This window comes from Panthera tigris, chromosome A1 (genome assembly GCF_018350195.1).
Source record: "Panthera tigris isolate Pti1 chromosome A1, P.tigris_Pti1_mat1.1, whole genome shotgun sequence".
Taxonomy (NCBI): domain Eukaryota; kingdom Metazoa; phylum Chordata; class Mammalia; order Carnivora; family Felidae; genus Panthera; species Panthera tigris.
This window is the reverse complement of record NC_056660.1, coordinates 69,028,226-69,053,827: the sequence shown is the minus strand read 5'-3', so window position 1 is coordinate 69,053,827 and position 25,602 is coordinate 69,028,226. Positions and strand designations below refer to the sequence as shown.

The following is a 25,602-nucleotide window of genomic DNA, read 5'->3' as shown; positions in this document are numbered from 1 at the left end:
AAAGGTGATCATTTACAAATGCAAAGCTGGAGGTCATTACATTATCACAGTTCCCCTTTAAGAGTCAAAAAGTGACAGGCAATTAATGACTCCTCTGAAAAGGAGATATTAAATCATACGAAAATGTAGAATTACCCATTATGAGTCAGCCAAAGGACATGATGTGTGCATGAAACTCTTTGCCAAGAGAATTTTGCAAATGTCCAAGCCTCACCCCGTGGAACTCAGTGGGATGTTTCAAAATATACTTCTACTTAAGCGTTTGCACCTAACACATTTGTAATTCGAATGCAGGTTTGCTAGGACTGGCACTGCGGTAAACAAACTTAAAGTAGCCTGCAGGCTCGTCTGTTACCAGCATGAGGAAAGACGATGGAAATGCTTTCTCATTTTCCGATAGGCGGTTTCAGCTCATGGCTATTCCGCAAACTCGACAAGCATCTTGGAGAGGAAGGTGAAGTGCGATTTTCTGGGGCCACACCCCGTTTTCTTGACATCTATCCTCTCCCTCTGAATTCGTTCATATCCACTTTGAAATTACAAGATGGGATGGCCTTGAATGGAGGGTCGTGAACTTGATCACAGTATGAATGAACCAGCCATGAAACACCACCAGCCCCCACCCCGGCCCTGCTGGACCAGCTAGCTGAGTCACTAACACGTGCGTGAAAAGCCACCACACCCGGAAATAACAGCAAAAAGCAGACATCCTGCTACTGATTATTGGTCAGGACAATGATCCTTGAAGAATGAGATTAGAAAACATGAGGAAGAGACAGATCCAAGAAGTTTGTGTTTTAAAAATCCCTCCATTGAAATCCTTGCATTTTAAACACACATCATTGAAACGAAGTCCTGGTGTTCGACAAAGACCCATTCACCCCACACACCACCAGACCCAGCGAAACCCGGAGAAAAAGGCCAGAAATTGCTTCACAAATGTCAATTTTATTGACACTAGTGCACAACCGAATACAATAACTTGGAAAGAATCGGAACTTGTCAAATAGAAATAGTGACAACAATTAGAACTGCAAATGTTTCAAGGTACTACACTATTCTCTTCTTTAAAAAAGAAATCACAAAAAGGCAAATGTCATCACTACAAATAGGAAATTAGAAAAGAGAAATTCTGGCAGTCTGTCTAGAGATCAAAACATTTCATGCATTGTGAGTCACTGTATCAGAATCACTTTTTATTTGTCCACCGTAATCTGGCAAAATTTGGGGCTTACCTTCAGCTCTCACGCTGTGCATGAGGTCAGGTGAGGTGGTTATTAAGTGAGCACATGCGGGGCCTCGATTTTGCAGTGACGTGGAACAGAAAAAGCACTCACTTCATCAGTGAGAGTTGGAGTCAAGAATAAAAAAGCAGTTAGAAGGCTGGCTTGCAGGAGGCGTGGGGAGTGGGGGAACAGTACCCGTTAGGCCCTGGACAGCATCCAGGAGCAGATGAAAAACCAACCACCCCACTGTGGGGGAGAAAACGTGCGTGTACACCCTCAGGTACAACCACTTCCACCCTCCGAAAGTCAAAAGCTATTGCCCTGGTGAATTCCTCCTGGGGACATTTCTATAGGAGAACACAGACCAGGGCTCCAGAAGAGGTCTGTCCTGCCACGAACGCAGGGCACGTTTCAAAGAATACAGCCATCTAGAAGAATCCACACTGAACCACATCACAGACGGGATTGAGAAAGTGGGGCACTGGGAGCGAACTTCAGGACAACCCATGTTCTTTGCAGGTAGAGGAAGGGACAGCCCCGGGTCGGCTACAGGTTGCTGGGTGACAACCTGCTGGATTCACTCATGTAGCCCAAAGATGTGGTGACCAGCAACATTACATGTGCAACACACAGACTCGGGGAATGATCAAGGTTAGGGTCGCCGATTTCTGTTTCCAGAGAGGCTACTTCAGCAGGCTTTGTGTCTACTCTTAGGACCTAGGAGAGGAAGGCTGATGGGTGTATTTAACAGTAGGACCAATAAATCAATAAATACCAAGCAGCCTGGTCTAGAAATCTGTCAGCAATTCTCTGGAAGGGAAAGGTCCAAACTCTGAAGTTCAAGTTTGCTCATTTGAGTTGTGCCCCTTTCTCCCCTTGCAAGAGAAACAACTCTTGAAAATTTATAGGAGACATGGTCCAAACAAAAGTATGTAGCTCATTTACCATTCGGCAATCAATGAAATATGCTGATAAGGGTAATCAGTAGAATTTGGCAGCTTGATGAGGAATTAAAATTCTCTTTTGACTCTGAGCCAGAGTGCTGTGACAACTATCTGTACAAAGTGGTGATCCTGTTAAGTCCACCCTCTGGCAAGCGTGAAGAGCTGGGCCTTTAAGTCAGTGTTTAAGGTTACAGTTATTAGAACTACATGTAACTAATTTTCAGCGAAGTAGTCCATTTTACAAAAACAAACGTGTTTTTTATGTAAGATAAAACGAGCCCGCTCATCACTCTAGCCTTAGCAAGCCTGTCCAAATCATGCAGCTGGTTACTGGCTTTGAAGGCACAGCCCCAGGAGACATGGAGAGGAAATTGTGACCCACCTACACTGCTACTCAGTGAACTCATTAATGCCTAGGTAGTTTTATCACGTTTTTTTTTTTAATCTGTGACAAATTGACAAGAAGTAATTTCTTTCAGCAACAGGCTCTAGGTAAATAATTTGGGGGGATCTTTTGAGAAAGCACCTGGATATTAAGGCAATAACGTGGAAAGAAGGCTAAAGAGATTAGAAAAAGATCAGTTACACTCCAAAAGTCTGGAAGCTTTGGATTTTTTAAAAAATTATTTTGTCTATTTCTAGAAATTGCCCCGCATTTTTAAAGGTATGCAGTTATATTTCCATTTAATAACTCTCAAATCCTTCACCTCTTCCAAAGGATTTCCTGCCCCTGCTGTGTCCCAACCCCCACCCGCCACCATTAATCTGTATCAGGAGGGCTGAGTTTATGTCACCCCCGTGGATTGGAGATGCCATCATGAATACTGCTCTCAAGGGAGGCATTTCTGGTAATTGCTTTTAAAAATCCTTTTACGTATACACATTCTCACGGCACAAACAATTATGGAACTTCAAATCAGCATAGCTGTATTTGTGGATTCAATTTATCACCCCGCTGAGAAATTTGCTTACCTTCTCTTTTTAATGTAAAATACATTAATTCTTCCCTCCTCTGCAGCCCAGACTGTGGCGTCTCCTGACCAGCCCCTTGTCACAGGTACATAACCTGCGGGAACGTGGTCTATGATCAACCGGGCAAACTCGACGCCTGACCCCCCCTTTTTGGGATTGGGCATAGCCACACCTCCTCTGATCGTATTCAAGGTTTAAGGACAAACTCACAAAAGTCTGGGAAAACAGAATTTTCTCGTCTATCTTTCAAGTAATATACAATGGCATTTCAAACACGTGGCTGTACCTGTCCTGTTTTTTAAGCTGGTCAATCCATTGGTAATTTCCTTTTTTAAAGAAGTTATTTGTCCTATACGGTGTTTAGAAAACCTGATAATCATTTTAAAAATAGTAATCCATGGCAGGATTGTCAAATATTTGAGAATACTGATTGCTTTCTCAGTTCCTCTTTTCAAAATCTTAAGAAGTACAACTTCGAAAGTATCTATGCTGATTCTTCCACATTACCCCCAAAGAAAGTTACCTGGCGAGCTTCTATATGCCACTCACCTATCATGATTTGTCTGCTGGTATTTGGTTCTAAAATATAGATTTTATCTCTGCATACGCAGAATATGTTCCAAAGGCACACGTAGAAAATACATTATAGATGTAGGTTTTCATGGATCTTTAAAAAGGCTCTTTTTAAATCCATCATCTCCCTCTAAAAAAGAATACAATGAACTCTCTCTTGAGGTTGTCTGCATGTGAAAGCCAGTTATCAAAAAAGGTCAGTACTCAGTTGGAAAACGGATCGTCTCCTGCGTGGACAGGATTCACTCTATGATAATTCAGCTGGGTCCCACCCCAGTGGAGTAGGTGAAAGCAGCTGACGATGCTTTATTAAAATGACAAGGTTCCACAGGAAAAGCTAGTTTATAGGATTACCAACCACAGCGGTGCTGTCCTTTTCTTGATCACGGAGGGTGTTGAGGGCAATGTGTATATGTGCTTCTTATTCTCAGACCAAGGTCCTTTAAACAAAGTTTTGCAAGCAGCTAAGCACCAACCTCAACGTTCATCATCCAGCAACTCAGAGAAGCAACAGAAATGCAACGTGCAAATAGAGATGGAAATGCTACCAATGGAGGAATGACAGAGAATGTTCTAGCGTGCTCTTCCTTATGGGAAAAAGAAAAAGGAGAATTTCCCTTTGTTCGAACATGGTGGTGGTGGCAGGGTTTGGGTTGGGGAACATGGTGCTTCATACCAATGAAAAATACCACCTTGTACTCAGGACAAAGCTTCAGCCATCAGTGGGAAAGAACAGTTACAATTGACAGTTTTTACAGCAAGATACCTGTTAGGACAAGTAAAAGCCTCTTCAGTTTAGATTAACAAGAGATATTAATATCGTGCAAACATCGTTACAGGAGTCTGGCCTTCCGTGCCGAAAGACCCACCAAGCTCATGGTTATTGGAGAAGCCAGCAACCTTCCCGGGGTATACATCCATGCTTTGTTGAGATGCTGTGCTCTTAGGCCGTGGAGAGAAGATGAAACCAGACAGTATCTGTGAGAGCTTACGTTTTGGGGACACGTCAAAACTAAAAACAGCTTACTGGCAACGACCAGCCAACTGGGGCTGAGCGGGATGGGGTTTCCTCCACATGCCCACTGATCCCCACACCCGCCAAAACAAGTGCACATCTAAATTCTCTTACAGATGCCAACTATGGAAGGCGTTCTATTCCCGTGTCAGTTGATGTGCCCAATCAAAACATGAAGCCAATCCCATGGGTGGGTGTCTGAGCTCCCCTAGGTAAGCTCCACCACAGATGCTCTCTGTTTCCATGAGACCTCTCCCCCAACGACAGTGATCCTGCTGGCTTCCAAAAACCTCCCTACCCCCAGGCACCCATGGTGCAAAGTACAGGCTGGTTAGCAGGTGAAATAAGAGAGGTCAAGTCTTCCCTTCACCTTCTATTCCCCACCCTCAGTGAACTAGGGTAGCACCCCACATGCCTCCGTGTTAAAGCCTGCTGTTGAGTGAACAGGATCACTGTGTTCTAGAGGAGACCAGGATTTCAGGTACAAACTGGTATTCAGCAGTGTAAAAAAAAAAAAAAAAAAAAAAAAAAGACATCAGACAGTGCTCCAACAATGCAGGGAACAGAATGCACCATGCTCTGAGGATAAAGACAGAACATTGGGGGGGAAAAAAGCTCTCTCCTAGATAGGTACATGCTGACAAAACAGTGCATACAATGGAACAACAGAAAAATGTTTTCTCAGATTTATTAAACAAATGACAAAAATGAGAATGAAATCCCCAGCCTTTTCTGTTTTAAAATTTGGTGTATTAGAAATTTTTAATGAAGTATTTTGTCTATAGGATTAAATATACACACAGAAAGAACAGAAGGGAACTGGATTAATAATATAGGCCAAGCTTGTGAAATCTGGTTAGTTAGGTTTTCACGGCAACTTTCCAGGCAGAAAGGGGGTAAGCGTGAGGGACTGGGTCTGGGTGCGGACGTGGGAAGAGCAGCAGGTGTGTGGTCTTCACAGAGGAAGGCCTGTCTTCGGGCTGTCTACACATCAGTGCAGGCTGAGTGGCAAATGCTTGCTTTCTTTACAAAGGGAATCTGAGGCCCGGGAAGAAGGAGTTGTTAGCCTAGTTTCGTGAGCCAAAAAGCTTGTCCATGTGGTTAATGACACACGAGGCACACACCACTGCAGGTTCCAAAACGGACCTCCTCCTGTTTCCTATTTGAGAGCCAGTTAATAACCCAAATTCATAATAAAGCGGAACTCTGCCTGCAGACTCTGCATACCACTTACTACCTCCAACTCTCACTCAAAAGTAGAACGAGTCCCTCTTTGATGCTTTTTACTAAACACATACACATGTGCACGAACACACACACAGTCCTCACTCCGTCCTCAGTGCCCCTGGTTTGTGTTGCATGTTGCAGCGATTTGTAATTACTCTTCAATGTTCTGAGACCTTCGTGCCTGGCCCAGCAGCAGCAAGCTCAAGGATCTTTCAGGGCCATTTCCACAATGGCATTAACGGCACCAGCCTTGCAGTTAACCTTTCCCACCGGCTCTCCGCTCCACATATAGATCTGATGTCTCCTATCAACAGCTGATTTTTAATCCTTCCCTACTTGCAAAGATAAAGCCACCCAAGACATTCCAGAGTAACCTGATCTAGATCCTGTATAAAGACACAAATTAGCTGCCTTCCCCGGGAAGCTACAGACACCAGAGGCCAATGAGATGCCCAAGGCTGTTTCCAGGCTCAGCTGCGGTGTCTGTAATCCACACTGAAAATGACCCTGAACAAATCAGTCTATTCCATTTTGAAAGCTTTCAGGAAATGATTTCCTACTTCTTTCCCAGCTTCCACCGGGGTATATTTAATTGCTTTCACTGGAAAAGAAGAAAAAATTCCTTGTGCTAGAAGTGTCAATCATGTTTTTTGGAATGGTGTACTATTTTTTTTTTTTTTTTTTTTTTTTTGGTGAAAACAAGACTCCACCCACCAGCTCCCAAACATATGCATGGCATACAAATCAGCATTTGTGACTTTTGTTCATAAGGGAATTACTTGGAAATCTCTAGGTGATTCAAGGGAATCAATAAGTAGCCCTCTTCAAGGATGGCTCTAAACAAATGGCAAACAGACCACTTTTAATCTTGGATACCTACAACACAAGGCCAAATCAAAGTGCATTTCTTTTTTGCTTTTCATTATTATTATTAATAAAAACAGAACCGCAACATTAAGTGGCATGCTTGTTTCGATCTAAAAGTCTTGGCTTCATTTTAAAAACCAGCAACTGGGGTCTTTCAAGGTATGCATAAGTCTGCACGACAGACCCCGTTTCCCTGTATTGAATTTCGCTTAGCTCAACAGAAACAGAATTAAACTAACAAGGAAAAAGGAGCGCCAGTAAATTCCCTAATGTCGCCAGAGTCAAGTTTGTTAATCACTTTCTGCTCCAGAGGTTTATGACCAGAACTTCCAGATGCGCTTATGGTTTTGGCTAACATGGCTGAACGTAAAACTCATCAGAGGGCTACCGGCAGTGGATTATTTTGAAACGATCACGTCTTTCAGGTTCAAAAGAAACTTACTCTGCATTCCAGGGATTGCAGAGAAAGATTCTTTTGCAGTTTGATTTGTGAAATTTGCAGCAATGAAGTGGACTCATCCCATGAAACCAGAGGAAGGCCAGCCAGTCTTGGGGTAATTAAGCTCCTAACTATCAGAGAGGGAAGGTTTCCAGGCTACAAGAGGGAAGATCCAGAAAAGAGAGTCTTTCTTGGGAATGCGACTCTGAGATCTCTAAATTCTTGCTAATAAGAATTAAGGGCCTAAGAAAAGAGTAATTAAAATAGAATAAACTCAAAATAAACCCAATGATGTAGGGGGCCCCCAAATTTCTTAATTTAAGGCTGGGTCAATTATTGACTAATGACAACTGTACCTAACCCATTCTGTGCTGAATACGGGATAACATTTTAAGCAGAGAAAATGGACTGAAAGCATGTGAACACTGATTATAGACACAAAAAGGAAGCTGTATGCACATCCACAAGTTTTAACAAAATTTGAAAGGAATTTAATCTTACTAATTTTTCCTTCTTTTGGATACTGCTTCACAATACAATCAAAAAGATTCCAAGGTTAATGTGCAAGTTGAGTTTCTGATTCAACTGAGGACAGAACAGATTTTGTACACTTAGTGCAAATTTCAAGAGGCTCACGCTGTATTTTAGTTTTGTGGCCTGGCTTTTTTAGCATTGCTTGGTTTGAATCTTCAAAGAAGTTCTTGAGATTAAAATCAGAATTATTCACATTGTAAGTGCAGGCCACGTGGCACACTGGAGATAAATCTGTGAGAAATTCCCAAATATGAGTCACATATGTGGGGAAGAATCTGGCCCACAGACTTCCTTTAATTAAATGCCTAATAAAATATCGTCAATAGCATACAGATGCCTGTCAAAGGAGCTGGCGCAGTTCACTTTAAGTTCCGGAACTCATTAAATGTATTTCTTCATGCTAAAAGAATTTCTTGCATTTTATTTTGCCCTGAACCAGCAGCAACAAAAATCAACCACAAAAGGGGCTACACTCTACATACTTTGAAATACCATCTAAGGAAAGATATTAATGCGCAGAGGCCCTGGGGAGGCCTGGTGGCTTGGAGATTTGTTTCAATAGATGGTTGGTCTTCTCTCCCAGGCCTTCCGGTATCATTTCATGGAGCAGCTATCGCCTGCCTAAAGACCTGGCCCTCCTTAGTGATTCAGGAGACCTCTACACTACCTTAGAGAAACAGATGGACAGGTCTTGGGAAACCCTGTGGAACCCGCAATGAATTCACAGGTCACCTGTTCTTTATACCCAACTCCACTGATGGTCTTGCTCCACTCTCAGTTCAACTTTGTGCACATGCGTGTCCTTCTCTGCCACAAGGGAGACTCCGGATGCCAGGTAAAGACACAGGGAACTAGAGTCTGACAACAGGCAGAGGGCACGGAAGGTGGGAGGCTGCGGGCTTTCCCTGACCTCTGCGCAGTGAGAGACCACATCACCTCTGCGGAACTGACTCCACCAGGCTCAAAGAATGCTTAAATATTTACTCCCTCACCGATACTTAAAATCTTTAGTAGGGCAGGGCAAACTCCCCCAGAGGCAACTGGTGAATATTCTCAGCACTTTAGGCTACCGTGGCCTTTGAACAAATCACACCCCTTCCCTTTTAAGCACCATTAATCACATCGGGATTGCTGCTTTCATAAATAGTGGCCAACCAGCAGAAATGGAGTTGCTTGGCTGGTACAAAACCAACCAGAGAAAAACTTTATGAGCAACCCTAAAAGGGGAAAGTTTATCAATACAGAACTGAGTACACTATCATTGATCAGCTGTTTTTAAAACACTTCAGATAAAAAAAAAAAATCACCACTCCTTTAGCAAAAAGCAAAACAAAGTAATTCCTGGAGCATGTTTTGCTCTAGAGGTTTACGTTTTGATGATTCACATTATATGCTGGGTAAGTTAACACCCCATTGCTCATTCATACTTCATCATCAGACTGCTGTGCAATTAGAGGTAAAAAGAAAACTCATTTGAACAAATCACCTTCACAAATAAACCACAGGATTCCAAATGTGACTCTGCTGAACTCACATTTGACTAAATATTTATATAGCAAATCAACATCTTTTCCTAAGTCCAAAACAGAATATGCAAAAACATGTCCTAAGTGCAAAAACCCCACAATAGAAAAAGCGGTTCTTCCTACGTTTTATGTATGGACTGTAAGTGTCTTAAGTCTACATGATCCCTGGTCTCCACATCTGATTTTAATTATTAATCTGTACAAGATTCTCCAAAATTAAAGTACTGAATCAAAAGGGTCCTACTGCACCAAGATGTCACATAGACTAAAGCTGAAGACTAGAGGTCAAAGTTCTAGTTTTAGCTTTGTCAGGCAGCAGCTGTAGGAGTAAGTGAAGTCTCTTGATTTCAACAGAACAAGGTTTGTCATCCATAAAAATGAAGGTTTACCCTAAATGATCTCAAAGGTCCCTTCTAGTTTTAAAATTCTGTGACTCTGTTAAATATATATCTAAGGTAAGACATCAATAGACTACTTCAATGAACATCTTTCAAACTATCCAGTACTCAGTTTGATTCATCAATCATGCACTGAATCAAACGATCAGGAAAAGAACACCAAAAAAAAAAAAAAAAAAGTTTGTGTAGAAAGGATTAAGTTTTCGGTCTTTAAAATTCAACTTGTCGACATTCCTGTGGACCGATAATCACTTGTGAGCCACAAGGTCAGTCAATACTTGTATTTGTTGCATATGGCTGCCAAATTCTACCCCACTTCCTAAGCATGGGTAGTAGCTCTTCCCTTGTGACAACATCACACGATGAGTTTAGTAAGGCCGTAGGCATGGTGGCACGCCAGGGATGTGTCACTGTTAGAACTCTTTCCAATAATTTGGTAGTTACTTAGGATCTAAAAATTTGATTCTACAAGTCATCTTCTTAAAAAAAGTACCAAAGACTGAAAAGTACCAAAGAACAGGCAGTAATTAATCAAAGTATTTCATGTGTGATGCTTTCCTTACTCTGCAAGCGAGCCAGAAATTTATTCCACTAGATTCTAGAAGGCAACTGTGTCAGGCTGAGGGGTGACCCTGACTGTCCAGCAGAACCATCTGGGGACCCCAGGTGGCACCCCAGACCAATGAGATAAAAAATTTCTAAGGTCAGGGCCCAGGCATCACTGATTTTTAAAATGTCGCAGGTGATTCCCATGTGCAGCTGAGACCCTTTGATCTACAATGCAGGAGTGCTGAGTGAAAGGCACGGGCAGAGGTGGGCAAGATTTAAAAAGAAATCAAACCTCTCACTCCTTACACTTTTTTCCTGCACACAGAAACATCTAGAAGTCACTGTTTCCAAGAGAAGACCCTGTTCACACAAGTGTGAACGTTAAGAATGTACACAATAACCAAGGGGCAGCAATTCTGGAAAATGGTTCTTCTCTATGCTGCTCATGATTCAAAAGAGGGCCTTTAGTTTGCCAGCCTGGTGACAACAGTGCCTTTTGTGAGGTCTTACTTTGCCCCGAATCACCACTCAATAGCATTTCTGTGTTTCAATTAGAAGTTCTGACAGCCAGAGTTATAGCTTCTTAAAACACAGCTAATGATTTGACCCAGGATGCAAACCCAAACCAGACCAGCAATCCCTTGTAAATTACAGTTCCACTATAATTGACATCTTTTACATTGTTTCACATGAAATCTGGAAAGAAGAAATAACTCCAAATTCTTCCTATTAAAATATCCATTATTCTTGACTAAGATTTCACCAACACTTAATCTCAACCAGCAATCAACCTACATTTGGTCTTGAATTTTGTCAATCCCTCATTTTCTAAGGCTCAGAAAAGCAGCACCTCCTTTTAAAGAAGGGGAACAAAGTAAAACCAACACCTTTCCTGGGATCTCAATACCTCAGTCCAAACATTCAATCAACAGCAGCGTGATCTGCATACAAACTCAACATACACAGAAAATTTCCACATAAATAACGACACACTATACACATGATCAGATCCATAATCAAGTATCTCTTCCTAGCCTTCAATCAGAAAGATAAACAAGGTCCTGGTAACCTGTCCTTCTTAACTATTTCTCTTGTCCACCTTTTTTGGAGAGCAAGCCACTGTGTGAAGTTTCATTTTTCTTCAAGATTTGAGAGTCGGGCATACCCTATCCAAAGGTTTCTGTCCAAAACTTCCTCTAACAAATGTTGATTAAAGATTAATGAGCCACTAGAACAGATAATCTCCACTGGAAACGTGGACTCAAGATTCCCCGTTCCCAACACTTGGAAGTCTGGCCCTCTACTCATCCTCCTCTTCTTCCTCCTCACTCACATGTAGGCCACCCAGGGGCTTCTTACTACTAAGCATGGAAGGGGAGCTCAGCACTGCTGCTGGGTTGCCAAATGTGAGTGGCTGGCTCAAATGGGCTACCATTTCAGAGTCTGAATCGCTGGATTCAGTCCCGCTGCTGGTGGAGCCCTCAGTCACCTGCAGGGGCGCCCGCTGGTCTGCCATGCCTCTGGCACACACTGACCGCACCACAGGGCTCTTTGAGGTGGGGCCCACCTGAGGTGCACCATTAGCCAGCATTCTACCTTCTGAAGCAGCCAGGCTGGCCCGTCCTCCCTTTCCATCAAGCCCACCCATCGCCTCTGGGGTTGATGCTACCTGGCTAAGGATGAGGGGATCTGTCTCTGACTTATTGTAGCGACTGGGAAGATTCCGCAAGTATGGCCTTTGCAGGACGGGGGAAGAGTTTTCATAAGGAGGACCCTGGCTTGAGAGAGGACCTTCTCCTGTACTCTCCTCTCTTGGGTCATGCCCGTTTTCAGAAACATAGCCTTGAGACCCAGTCCTGTCCCAGCTCCTACTTGGACTCGACCGTCTGCTACTGGGAGACAATGGGGTGGCCGGGGGACTGCGACCGCCGGAGCCCCTGAACAGCTCATCTATCAGGGAGCTATGTCTTGGGAGTCTGGGGCTCCCACTCATATCAAAGGTTAGGTCTGCTGAATCATCATCGACGAATTCTCTGGAAGGAGGCCGGGAGGACTTCACGGAGGGAGGGGAAGCCCTGCGCCTAGCCTCTGTCCGCCTCTCATCCCCGGAGAGCAGATACACCCCACTGGTCAAATCACCCTCATAATTGTCATTTGTTTGGGACTGGGACTGGGACGCTTGCTCCCTGAGCAGGTCGGATTCACTATCTACGTCACTGCAGTCAATGAAAGGAATGGAAGAGCTGCTGCCTCTGGCAGCCCTGGATGCTGGACCTGTGCTCGGCTGCGGGGGCTGAGCTTTACTCTGCTGGGTCCTATCCTTAACGACCTCCTCCTCTTCGTCGGCCGGCGCCCGCGGGGCTCCGTCCGCCTTCCCGCCGCCCGCGGGGCTCCTGGGCGGCGCGGGGCTCTGGCGCTCTTCGGCCGCAGCGCTCGGCTCCGCTCCCTGCTGACCGCCCGCGCCACCTGCGGGCTCCGCACCTTCTCCGGGCGGAAGGCTGGCACTCTGCTGAGCCTGCGCGGGGCGGGGCGAGAAAGGGGGAGGGTTACACGGAGGCGGAGGGGCGGGGCTGCCAGAGCCCAATTTAGCAACAAGCGGGCCGAGAGGCTGCCCTCCACAGGGCTCGAACAGAACACCGCCAATGAGCAGGCGCTCCCCAGTGCGTTTGGTCGGCATCCAGACCGTTCTCTGACCACGCACGGTCCCCAGCAGGCCAAGTGGGCCACAGCCTCTGCTCTCTAGGACCCACGGGCTCATACTGGCTTCCCAAAGTTTCCGTGGAGCAACAGAGTCTCCTTGCAACCCACAGGGAGGGTTGGGCGGGGTGAGGAAGAAAACACATCGCAGATACCCGAAAGGCAAGTTGACATGTATTTCAGACAAATGACAAAAAAGTCTTTGTTTATACTTCCAAGGGAGGAACAGGCAGGTTAAGCACTCTATTTTTAGGTGCACAAAGGAAATCTTCATGTTCTTCCCCAACAAAGTTCTTATTCTCTTGTAGAGAAAACCCTGAAAGCACAAGCACAGGCCAATTCGAGAGAAAATGAGCTCTCACCACCCTCAGGGCAAGAGTGATAATGTCTCTTGTTGCTAACTGTGGTCACTGCCCTGTAACAGGAGCCCTGGGAACTCACCACCCAGTCTTGTGCCAATAAAGAGATCTGAGGTTGGCCCTGAAAATGGGAGCGACACCCGTCAGGTGCTAGGGAGGTCCCAATCTCTCCACACGCATTTTGCTGGCAGGTGAGCTCCTCTCTGTAGACTCCCATGGATGGTTCCACTCCTAAGCTGAGATAGGGCCAACAGAGCAAACTTCTCTGGGCAAAGGCATGGGATGGAAGACAGGAACTCAGCTGAAAAAGGACCCAGTCTAGGGCCTGCGGAGCCTAGCCTGGGGTGCACAGAGCACAGCCTGTGTTTGCTCAAAGCCAGGGCACACAACTATACTCTCCTCTACTAAAAGAAACCCCAAAGGTGAGGGGCAAATAACTCAGAAGCATACTATGAAACACAGGACTTAGCAGAGAAAGTTTCGTAAAACAAAACAAAACAAAACAAAACAAAAACACAGTTATAATAGTTGATCAGCATTACTGACTTGTTTTGGCACTTCTGAATTCGGCTCTGTGGGCTGTGTAGCAAGGCTTCTGATGGACTGGATCTTGCTATGTTTCCTGGGAGAAATCACGTAAGATAGCCATAGTGAGAAAAGCTGTTTTCTTAAATGAAAAATAACAGTCTTATGCCTTCCTCAATATGAAGACGAGTGAAGTAGTGTATATGGATGCTCCCTGGAAACAGTCATCCTTTTCATAGCACTTACAGGGTTCAGGGCATACTCAAACCCTGAAAACACTCTCAGCAATCCCCTGCTCCTGTTCGAGTGGTACAGCTGGTCAGGAACACTAGCCATTGAGCATTACCTTTCTAGTTGTAGGAGAGTCACTGGGAGGGAGAGTTGGCTGGGCCTGAGTATGCTCTGAATTGCAAATTCTGGCCTGACAATATGAAAGCAATTCATGTATTCTGGGCAATGATTTGCTAGATTAGTTCTATAACAGAGGTGACTACTACTCATCAGCTAACTCTTTCCCAGTGTTGAGTTCACAGAAGGCCTGCCCCATGAATGAATTTACAGATTCAACGGGACCAGGAACTGGCTTTCATGCCACTAACACTCTCCTTTATCTGTTCTCTCCCTTAGTCTCTGAGTGCCCTCCTTTTCCTCCGTGAACAGGCCTTAGAAATTTTCAGGTACTCAAATGATGAAACTATAAACACAGAGGGATTAAATGCTAATGTACATTCAGCTTTTCTTCAAAAGACTCCAAAAACACAAGGATGGTCACAGCAGCAGGTTTGTTTCAGCCAGAGTGAAACAAAATATCAACATTCAGGTTTGTTTATCAACAGAAAATCAGATAAATAAAATGAAATACTTTCACAATACCGAAGAACATCAACACAGATCTCCAAATCAGGTCAGGGTTTACAAAGCAGGATGCTGGGTGTCTCAGTCAGTTAAGCCTCTGACTTTGGCTCAGGTCATAACCTCACGGTTCATGAGTTTGAGTCCAACGTTGGACTCTGTGCTGACAGCTCAGAGCCTGGAGCCTGTTTCGAATTCTATGTCTCCCTCTCTCTCTGCCCCTCTCCCACTCATGCTCTGTCTCTCTTCAAAAATAAATAAACATTAAAAAAAAAAAGCAAGATGCAGAATTATGTACAGTGCGATACTAGTTAAATCAATGAAAAAGTACACCCGAGAGAAATGCTGCATATTTTTTTTTAAATGCATAAATATGTGCAAAAGAAATAATGTGAAGTTGGCAGTTGTTGCCTCTGGGAAGGAGAGAAGGGAAGTAACAAAGGTGGCTGTTCGTTAAGGGGGTTTTAGCCATATCTGTCATAACAGTAATTACACACAAAAAGGTAAAAACAAAGACAAAAACAAACAAAAAAAACAAGCAGAAAGAAATATGGACGTTTGCTGTGATCTCTGTACTTCACAGTTATTTTAAGATATGTTAAAATATAAAAAAGAAAAATGTTTTTAAAAAATGCACATGCACCAAACAGCCCTCAGTGCACCACAGCTCCACCTTTTTACCCTTCTATTAAAAACAAATTGTTTTGATGTTTATTTATTTTTGAGAGACAGTAAGAGACAGTGTGTGAGCAGGGGAGGCACAGAGAGGGACAAACAGAATCCGAAGCAGGTTCCAAGCGCTGAGCTGTCAGCACAGAACCCGACCCGGGGCTCGAACTCACAAACCATCAGATCATGACCTGAGCTGAAGTCAGAGGCTTAACCGGTTAAGCCACCCAGGTGTCCCAATTACCCTTTTATTTTAATCTCTGGATTCTCACCTTCTCCCCTCTCTGGCGACAGAGCCTTGCTCAGGGCATGGGGCTTTGATGCTGGTTGACCAGGGGCCACTTGTCAGTTCTGAGACCTGAGTTCTTTGAGCTTCAGTGTCTCCATCTTTAAAAAGGGACCAGGAGAGGGGCACCTGGGTGGCTCAGTCAGTTAAACATCTGAGTCTCGGTTTCTGCTCAGGTCATGATCTCACGGTTCAGGAGTTCGGGCCGCGCATCGGGCTGTGCACTGACAATACGGGGCCTGCTTTGGATTCTCGGTCTCCCCGTCTCTCTGTTCCTCCCCTGCTCACAACCTCTTTCTCTCAAAAATAAATAAATAAACATTGAAAAAAAGGGGCTAGGAGAGCACTGACCTCACAGAGCTGGTATGAAGACTGAGTTAATGTATGCAAAGTGCATGGAACTCAGCAAGAGCTGTAAGCATTTGCTAACAACAGCAATAAATCCTGCTTCTCATCCAAGTTGTATTTAATTTAAAAGTTTATAGAAATACTTTTGATTCAAATCCCAAGACACTTAAGGACAAAGAGAGGAGGAAGTTTTTACTGTGCTTTAGCCCCACTGCAATCTCCTTCCTGTTCCTCTTCCATCCCATCCCCTGCTGGTTTCCTCCTCTTCCTCACTTGGGCCTCCTGGTCTGTTTACATCTCATCTTATCCTTGAGGTGTGCCCCAGCCCTCGAATGTTCCTAACACTAAACTGGCCCAGGTTGACTGTGAGGCCCTGATTTGGTAATTCACCAGGCCTGGGTGAAGAGACAGTCAGGAGCAAAGCACTGTCACCTGGAGAGGATGACTCTTGTCAAGCCGAAGTAGCATCGAAGTTTCTCTTACCTTTCAAACTGCACTTTCTTATGTCCTCCTTCTTTAACAAAGTCGAGAACCTGCTTCTGAGTCCGACCGCTAAAGGGAAGACAACGAGAGGGAAGAAAAGGAGATGGCAAGGGATTCTCATTGAAGCACACAACACCCCGTCTCTACCTCCCCTCCTTCCACAACTGGGAGACAGGTGGGCTTTCTCAGCTAGCTGAGGATAAAAGCAGTTCTGGGAGGAACTTGTGTTTCTCTGAGAAAAATGTGTGTCCGTTGCATTTCTTGGCATTTTCCTTATAAATAATTGTTTGATTACGAAGCCACCATCCTGAGCAAGAGTCTACATGCTTCAGGGACACAGGGCTGTATATCCCCAGTGCTTAGAACAGGATTTGATACGCAGGAAACACTCAAATGTTTGTTGAAAGAGGGAGAAAGTGAAGCAGTGCTGGGCAAGTGCACACCACATTCCCGAAGGCTACACCAAATGTTAACAAGACACTTGCTTCTCCAGAGAAAGGAAATCCTTCTGAATTAGAGGGTCCTGTTTGGAGTTTACTGCGGCGGGGTGAAGGGCCTCTTGGCCAATGTTCGAGCAGAACATGACCTCCTGGTCATGCCAGGAGGCTGCTGGAATGACCGAGCAATCACCCCACCAGCCATAGCTCCCGGAGGCCAACTTTCCACTTAGCTCCCCAGTGTACTGTGTAGCAGCAGCACCAGAGGGTAGGAGAAGGACGTCTCGGGACAAATGCTCCCGTGGCGGACACGAGAGGTATGCTATGGAATCCTTACCTGAACCGGAATGATGAGCCTCGACTAAAGAGAACAGGCTTTGGCTTTGGTTTGGGCTCTTCAAAAAGTCTAAAAAAGGCATGATGTTCAACACAGATTTTCCAGAACGACTTGCAAAAATCCCGACTGGCCATTAGAAATTCCAAGGTATCCTGGTACGAGCTCTAAAAAGAGAAAATACCATTTTTTTCCCCCTTGACCCACAGACATCAGGTTGAAACATGGGAAAAGGGCCAGAAAAGAAGTATGTCCAATAAAATTTCACTGGTGCATTTTATTATAGCACGACCACAAATTCACATAGTTAGTAAAATAGAGTTGTTCCTAATGACAAAATCTAGTCATCATTCAACCATTTTCCCCTCACAAAATTCCTTAGAGGAGCTAACAGAAAACAGGGGTAATTCACAGAACTCCTAACATTTCTTTTTTTTTTTTTTTTTTTTTTTTAATTTTTTAACGTTTTATTTATTTTTAAGACAGAGAGAGACAGAGCATGAGTGGGGATGGGGCAGAGAGAGAGGGAGACACAGAATCCGAAGCAGGCTCCAGGCTCTGAGCTGTCAGCACAGAGACTGACGCGGGGCTCAACTCATGAACTGTGAGATCATGACCTGAGCCGAAGTCGGTCGCTCAACCAACTGAGCCACCCAGGGGCCCCTCCTAACATTTCTTGTGACAGAATTCACGAACAAATTTTGTTTACGTGGCTTATATTTCCTCCTCCTCCTTCTTTTTTTAGTTTATTTACTTTGAGAGAGATGGATAGTGAGCACAAGCTGGGAAGGGACAGAGAGAGAGAGAGAGAGAGAGAGAGAGAGAGAGAAAGAGAGAGAGAGGGAGGGAGGGAGAGAGAACCCAAAGCACACTCCACACTGTCAGTGCAGAGCCCAATGTGTGGCTTCATCCCATGAACCATGAGATCATGACCTGAGCTGAAACCAAGAGTCGGATGTTCAACTGACTGAGCCACCCAGGCACCCCCCTATTTCCTTCTTAAAAAAAAATCCAACTACTGAAATTCCTGTTTTGCCTCCTTAAAATAACTGAAACACACTCTTCTGTTTTCTCCCTCATGGCTCATGCCGACTTTGGATACTGGTCTTAAGTCTCTTCTCTGTCAAGTAGCATATGGCTCAAACCTCCAGGGGACCCCACAGGAAATGAACATTTTTTTTTTTTCTGGAACACAAAAGTATCACTCAAGGCTGAAAAAGTCATGTCCTTTGAGTCTGGAAAGGGGAGAGTGTAATTTTGTATTCCCAGGCTGAATGCTCTCAATGTAAGTGGCCCTATTATATAAACGGGAATTACTACAGCCTTAACGGTTCCCAGAACTTCCAACTCTTTTGGGGGGAATCTCACAGTTCTGGGCAGACCCAACTTACAAACAAGCTGAGGCAATTCTGCATTTGAAAGTGGCCTTTTAGAACTCCAAAAGCATTTTCCCATAGAAAACAACTTATAATGGGCGGTTGCTTCCTAGGTCAGGCCATAAAAGCTCATTTAATCCATTCGGTAGCTGAACGGTAAGGTTAGACTGCCATTTATCATCTTTTTTTTCCACGGGAACAAAACTCTCCCAAGTTCTGGTTGGGGACACCAGGATGAATCAGCCATCTCCGCCATTGCCATTTCCCGCCGGGGGGGGGGGGGGGGGGGGGGGAGGAGACGCTCCTTCTCTGATCCAGTTCTGGGGTGAGCGACATCCTCAGGGGTTCTCCAGAAAATGGGGTGGACCTGTTTAGCTTGCGAGAATGTGCTGTCAGAGGTCAGGGGACAAGAGTAGGGACGCGAGGGCTGGGGAGAGCTGGAGGCTTGTGCGGCCAGGGGTGCGCCCCGAATACTGCGGATGCTGAACGGGGTCTCGAGGGGATGGCCTGGAGGCTGGAGCCCAGCAAAGGCATGGGTTTGTCGGGAGGGGCTGAACATTCTCTACCCTCCCTGTGTCTACCCAGGTGACAGCACGGTGATTGAACATCTGGGCAGGACACTGGGTACAGACCCTCAGACACCTGCCCGGCGTCATCCCGCCCCGCCCACTTACGTTTGCGTCTGGGCGGAGCTTGATGAGAAAGCGCTTCCTCTTGAAGCTCAGCTTGCGCACTTTCGCCCAGTTGAAGGCGTTGATCTTGGTGAAACCCTGCAAAGGAAGCGATCAGCCAGTGAGCCAGGAAACGCAGAAGAAGCAACATGGGAGGTGGCTTGCCTTGCATATAGGGACCTGCTTTTGACTGCTTGGGAAGAATGCCTTTTGCTAGAGAAGTTGCTAGGATTTGCAGCTGTGGGTGATGCCTGTTCCTGGAACATTATCTTTCACTAATTATATGCTTTGGTATCCAAACTAAGGTTGCCTCCAGGGAGGGAAGTGGCTGGCCAAAGGAAGGATGCTAAGAAAGATAAATAACAATAAAAACCAGGGCAACCACAACAATTAGTGACCATCACTTTCCAGTGCCAGGGGAAGGACTTTACAGACCTTATCTTACCAAACCTTATACAAAACCCAGTGAGATGGGTTTGTTATCTCTCTTTCACAGATGTGGAAACTGCTGCATGAATTTATTTTAATTTGTCCAAAATCACACAGCTCATGTGGCAGAATGAGGTGCCCCACCATGTGCCTTCACCAGCAGCGACTGTTAATTTCCATAAAAGCAACACACCAGGCTGGTGGTCAACCCCCATGGTGCACACTGGTCTGGCTCCCAGCAGCACAAGCAGGATGGGTAAGGGAGTCCCGGCCTGTGGTTTGTCTTCTAGACCAGAGAACAGTCTCTGGGAAGGACTCACACATCCTCGTTCTGAAAGTCAGGTGTGATGGAACAGGGTGTTCCTGTGTCCCTGTTCCTGTGAGGAACAGGGTGATGGAGAAGTAAGGGGAAGCGACCAGACACCAGCTCCCATCTGTCCTGTCATCTCCGCCTAAATTAGAATTCCTCCAGAGCTGCTGAAACACCAGGACCATGTATTGAAATTGGTAAGAATGAAGCAATTAGGCACTGGCAAGATTAATTCCAAGATACAGCCTTGGTACACGATTAAATTGCTGCGTAATTCTCAATATTTCGATTGTATCAAATATAATCAAAGCACGTTAATTCAATTGTGAGGCACTTCTTCTCCCCCCCTCTATGATTTTTAAAAATGCTTAAGGGTTCTGTTTTCAAAATTTAACGGTAGGACTGAAAGCTTTACATTTGGCTTATTGTCACTTTGCTCATCAAGTACTCCTATGTTATTTTGGCAGTTCAGAAATTGTTAAGAGCAATTGTTAAGATATCTCAAGTATTGTACACTGCTTTCAAACCTTCCCTTCTTACTCTTCCATATGAAACCCAACCTCGACTCCTCCTGGGACAGGATCCTATGATAATCAGTGTCCACCATAAACATCTGATACAGGAGCAGAGAAGCACTGAGACCAATTTGGTAAAATACGAAGGGACAATATAACCAAAACCAAATATAAACCAAAATGTTTTAGATTGTGTATGTATCTATGCCTTCAAAACTGGTGAAGATTACCCTACTTAAAGGCAGACACTTTCTCCATACCCCTATGAAACCAAAGTATGGATTACTCTCACTTTTGTTTAAAAGAAAAGCATTGAGGACACTTTTGGGGGTGATGAATATGTTCATTGTCTTGATTTCATTGATTGCTTCAGGATATACATATACAAGAACTTATGAAACTGCACACTTTAAATATGTGCATTTTATTCTATGTCAATAACACCTCAAAGGAGTTGTTAAGAAACAAAAAGAAGCACTGTCAGTAGAAGAATCTAACAGTGCAATCAAGAGAGCATACATTTCATGGGGAGCCTGGGTGGCTCAGTTGGTTAAGCGTTGGACTCTGGCTTAGGTCACGATCTCACGGTTCATGAGTTTGAGCCCCGAGTCAGGCTCTGTGCTGACAGCCTGAAGCCTGCTTCGGATTTTGTGTCCCCAGCCCCTCTGCCCCTCCCCCACTTATGCATGTGAGCGTGCGCTCTCTCACTCTCTCATAAACATTAAAAAAATATTTTAAAACTTTAAAAAAAGACAGTACACATTTCAGAGTACAGAAAATTATGTCCTTAAGTAAAACACAGGTACGAATTCAAGTGCAGTGTTTTACTACAAAGTTACTATACTATGTGGCTTTGTAGAAATTTATAAAACTGCTGTATATTTAAAAGTACACATTACCCTTTTCAAGTATGTATATCTGAAGTCACCAATAAGCTGACGTAGGTAAAACCTAAATTAGGTTTAAGAATCCCTAAATTTGGTTAAAAAAAAAAAACTCAACAGGTTAAAAAAGAGAGGGGGGAACCACATGACTATCATGTGCCAGTGTGAAGAAAGTGTTTATTTTGGGGGGGTCTGAAATCCTGATTCTATTACACTGTGTTTTGAGCACAGGTCCACTGACCGAGATTACCAAGTCAATAAACACAAGCAAATCTTTGTGCATTTCCCAACCAGAGCAAGGGCAAATGAAGTAGAATCTGGAAGTGGAGGACCTAGAAAGAAACAGAAACCCTAAGGTGAGGTTAGTTTCTCCCTGTTCACCTAAAATTAACCATCAGAGGTCTTAACTTGGCCCACCCAACGTGCAATCAGAGTTGAAGGGCCAACTCTTATCTTTCCATCACCAGGGGAACTGAGCTGTGTTCTAAGTGCTCTTACCTGAAACACTAGAATTCCCGTGTTGGCAACAGCCAGGTTGATCTTCGTACCTTCCCTGTCCTTAGCCGGGTGCAACCGGACCCCATACATCTCCAGCCTACGGGCAATCTCCAGAAGTTGGAAATCTGATTCTGCTGGTGTTTGTCCGCTGACAAAACAAAAATTAAAGAGAAAGTCCAGGTGATTTGAATTGCCTGTGTCTATTAATTTGAGATTAGGCAACTCCTCTTGGGAAATAAAAAGGCATTTCATCACAAACAATGGAGCTACCTGATCAGATGACACCCGGCCTCCCATTCATTGCAACCCAAAGTCGAGCAGCTAGGACAAAAGCCCTATTGCCTGTGTAACACAACACCCCAAAAGTCTGTCTCACATTTGCCCAGTTTTTTTGTGGTTTTTTTTTGTGTTTTTTTTTTTTTTGGAATCTCAAAGAGTTTCCTTTAAGGTCATATAAAAGCAAAACGCCATCGTGTTCAAACACGTTTTTAGTCGCTGACAATGGGCCTAAACTTGTAAGGGAAGTTCAAGGCAACACTCTGGCATACTATCACCAGGGCTCAAGTACCCTCCTTGAAAACAGCAACAAAATCAATAGGCACGGAGCATCTTTTGAAAATATTTTACTGATAAAAACAAAAAAATGGAGAGGATACAAAGGTGCTAGATTTTCATGACATTCCTACTTTGGCCCTAGTTTACTGTGTCCCTTTTCTGATTTCCTATTAACTGGTCTTACACTCTCCCTTTAATCCACAGCATGGGTATCCTCAATTCCAGACATACCCCAGTATCACAGGAAATCAAGCAAGGATCCTAGAACTTTGGTCTTGAGCGGGGAACCTGCACTGAGAGTCCTAGGTGAGGAACAATGGCCCCCATGAACCTCTGTGTTCTCCCTCACACCTTGCGTCTTTCTTCCCAACAGTTACCGTGTGTGTGTGTGTGTGTGTGTGTGTGTGTGTGTGTGTGTGTGTGTGTGTCTACACCCACCTATGCTGGAAGGACAGAGAGAAGCTCAAGGGAAACATGAAGGGGCCAGTGGGACTTACATGTGGTTATGGTGATACTCCACGATTTTGTCTTCTAGCGCATCTTGCTGAGGTATGTACTTGTTTTTTGCTAAATGCTCTCTGTCTGATGCTTCATCGAAATCCCCAATCTCGGCTACCAGGAAACAGAGAAAGAAAACCCAGCCACATACAATTAATACTTCACAGTCTGTTACATTCCTCGGGCAACATTCTCTGGCCAGCAAACCAGAAGGCAGCAGACAAGGCAATCCCAGCCTGTGGGTATCACAAGGGCTGGATGTCAGAAGGTACCCTGTGAGGACGGATTTAACAATCGTGCCAGCGTAACAGGATGGTCTCCACTCTCGTCTCTACCAGTTGGAAAGAAAACTTTGGCATCAACCAGTTTCATCCATCCATGTTCCTGATTTGTTTCTTCCTCCCCACCCCACTGGGACCACTTCTGTTCTAGGCAGTCAATTCTAGACATGTGGACCATGACCTTATGACTTCTAAATAAGCACAGCATTTTTGGACTTTAAAAAATCAACTTCGAAACTCTTGTAGGTAATAATTATTACTGCAAACCCCAAATGCTTTACCATGTAGAGAAAAGCCAATGGTAAATAGGTATAAACATACATAATATAATTTGGTAAAATAAAATAATTAAAGTTTATGAAGTATCTTGCAGTCCTAGTGCCAGAAATGGCTGGTCAGATGGCAGCCTCTTACAAATTTCTCACCTACGAGGAACAGGAGGCCCATTTTTCTCATGTAACCTCTACATAGTCCCTAAATTGCTATGATCTGGAAATCTAAAGAAAAGACCTTTAAAGTAATAATTATACCTTAACAACACTAGCTCCAGCTCCGTTTCTGTCAATTTAATACCTCTGGGACAGCATGTCATTTTCTTTGAATCCTATGGTCTGTGTAACAACCAGAGAGCCCAGCTGTTTTGAGTAAAAGTGAGTGAATGGTTGCTATGACATCTCCCCTTCGTTTTGTCATGTGAAGCAGCCTGTCACACTTTGGGCAATACACCTCCACTCATCATGCAGCACATGGCCTACATGTTGCTATAAATCGCAAGCACCGAGAATATTTGCTCTGCACTGAAGAGCGCCAACTCATCTGGTTCCAGCTGGGCCAGTGGAAGAATCGATGGCTCTAGCTTCTTGCTGCCGTGGCGAATCAATAACATTACTTCCTAAGTCCGGTAGATCTTCAGTAAGACCCATATACAAAAAATAAGAAGATAAGCATGGTCTCTAGAAACACCTAATCCTATTAGGCTAAGTAATTTATTGACCACTAGGAGTGACACTTCCTACGAACCTTTGGAAATCATGTTAACTGGACGGTTATCCAAATGGGCTGATTATATGGGACTGCTTTGGATACAATGGAAATTGCATAATGATACGACAGCACAATTTTTTTTTATACTAGTGCTAATACGTGTGACATAATCACCTTCTTGAAACATAATGTGCATATTCGATTTCAAGTAACTTCAACAAGTTACTTCTGCCTTGGCCAAGAATAAAAAAAAATGCCCTGGTGGGTTGTCAATATGCCTTAGAATGAGTATAATCTAATTTATCCTTTGCCTAGATTAAGGAAGCAAAATATCTAGTTTCAAGCATCACTAGGATTCAGTCCAGCTTCCTATGTCTTGGGGTTTACTAAACCTGGGACAGCAGAATACGAGAAGTGTCATCTTTGACAGGTTTATGTCTTAAGGCTAATGTACCATATTCAATAATGAATATTAAATCCAAGAACAGGACCGAACAAGTTTAGTTTACTTGACCACCATCTGTCCAAGCTTCTTCTCTGCATCAACGGAGATATCAACAAGAGCACACTAGTCCTTGAAAAGGACACAGAATTCACAGGCCAGTGTTTGGGGGGCTACACCTGTTAAATGATGCTTTAGGGGTATTGTTTTCAATCCATGGGCACTCATATAACAAAATAACAAAAAGACATAATTATTGTTTTTCGTGGATGTGCTTACTTTCCCCCATTGACCGGATCACCGTTACTGCCAACGTGACTTCATCGAGAAACCAACAGAACTTACATTGTACAATGTGTGAGATCAAGAGAGCCGCGCTGGTATCATTGCACGTCAGCCTGCCTTGAGCCAGATCCTGCTTCACCTGCAGAGCAAACAGGTACCTGCGGACGCAAATAAAAATGATGCGTCACACACCTAGAGGCTGGCGCCATGCAAAGAGGGTGGGAGGTTTGGTGTCAAAGTCAGGCTCACTTCTGACAGCTCGCCCACACTGTGAGGGACTAGAGAAAGGTATACAAACCAAGGAAAAGAAAGTCTGTGCCGGCTGGAATGAGTTCCCAGTACCACTGACTGCAGTGTAAATAGTCATACCTCATTCAAGGGACAGGAAACACGCGGTAATCTTTTCACATGATGAGTAACACATTTTGTTCTATGGCTGTACCTCTCCATACAAAGACCTAAGACGGAGCACCTGAATGGCTCAGTCAGTTAAGCTTCCACTTCTTAGTTTTGGCTCAGGTCATGATCTCATAGTTTGCAAGTTTGAGCCTTGAGTCCGGCTCTGCACTGATAGCGTGGAGCCTGCTTGGGATTCTCTCTCTCCCTCACTCACT

At 44.3% G+C, this 25,602-nt stretch overlaps 1 protein-coding gene across 3 annotated transcripts in view; it reads right to left on the bottom strand.

Annotated features, from left to right (window-relative positions):
* The window catches only part of FARP1 (FERM, ARH/RhoGEF and pleckstrin domain protein 1), a 296,010-nt gene that overhangs the window by 44,435 nt on the left and 225,973 nt on the right, over window positions 1–25,602 (bottom strand). For all 3 annotated transcript variants that reach the window (XM_042979513.1, XM_042979519.1, XM_042979509.1), the window contains exons 6-13: window positions 25,049–25,146; window positions 22,996–23,110; window positions 21,944–22,091; window positions 19,311–19,406; window positions 17,264–17,427; window positions 16,490–16,558; window positions 13,873–13,948; window positions 12,545–12,785 (exon numbers count right to left, since the gene is read on the bottom strand). In XM_042979513.1, the coding sequence (XP_042835447.1) occupies window positions 12,545–12,785; window positions 13,873–13,948; window positions 16,490–16,558; window positions 17,264–17,427; window positions 19,311–19,406; window positions 21,944–22,091; window positions 22,996–23,110; window positions 25,049–25,146 (1,007 nt within the window). The remainder of the gene's footprint in view (window positions 1–12,544; window positions 12,786–13,872; window positions 13,949–16,489; window positions 16,559–17,263; window positions 17,428–19,310; window positions 19,407–21,943; window positions 22,092–22,995; window positions 23,111–25,048; window positions 25,147–25,602) is intronic.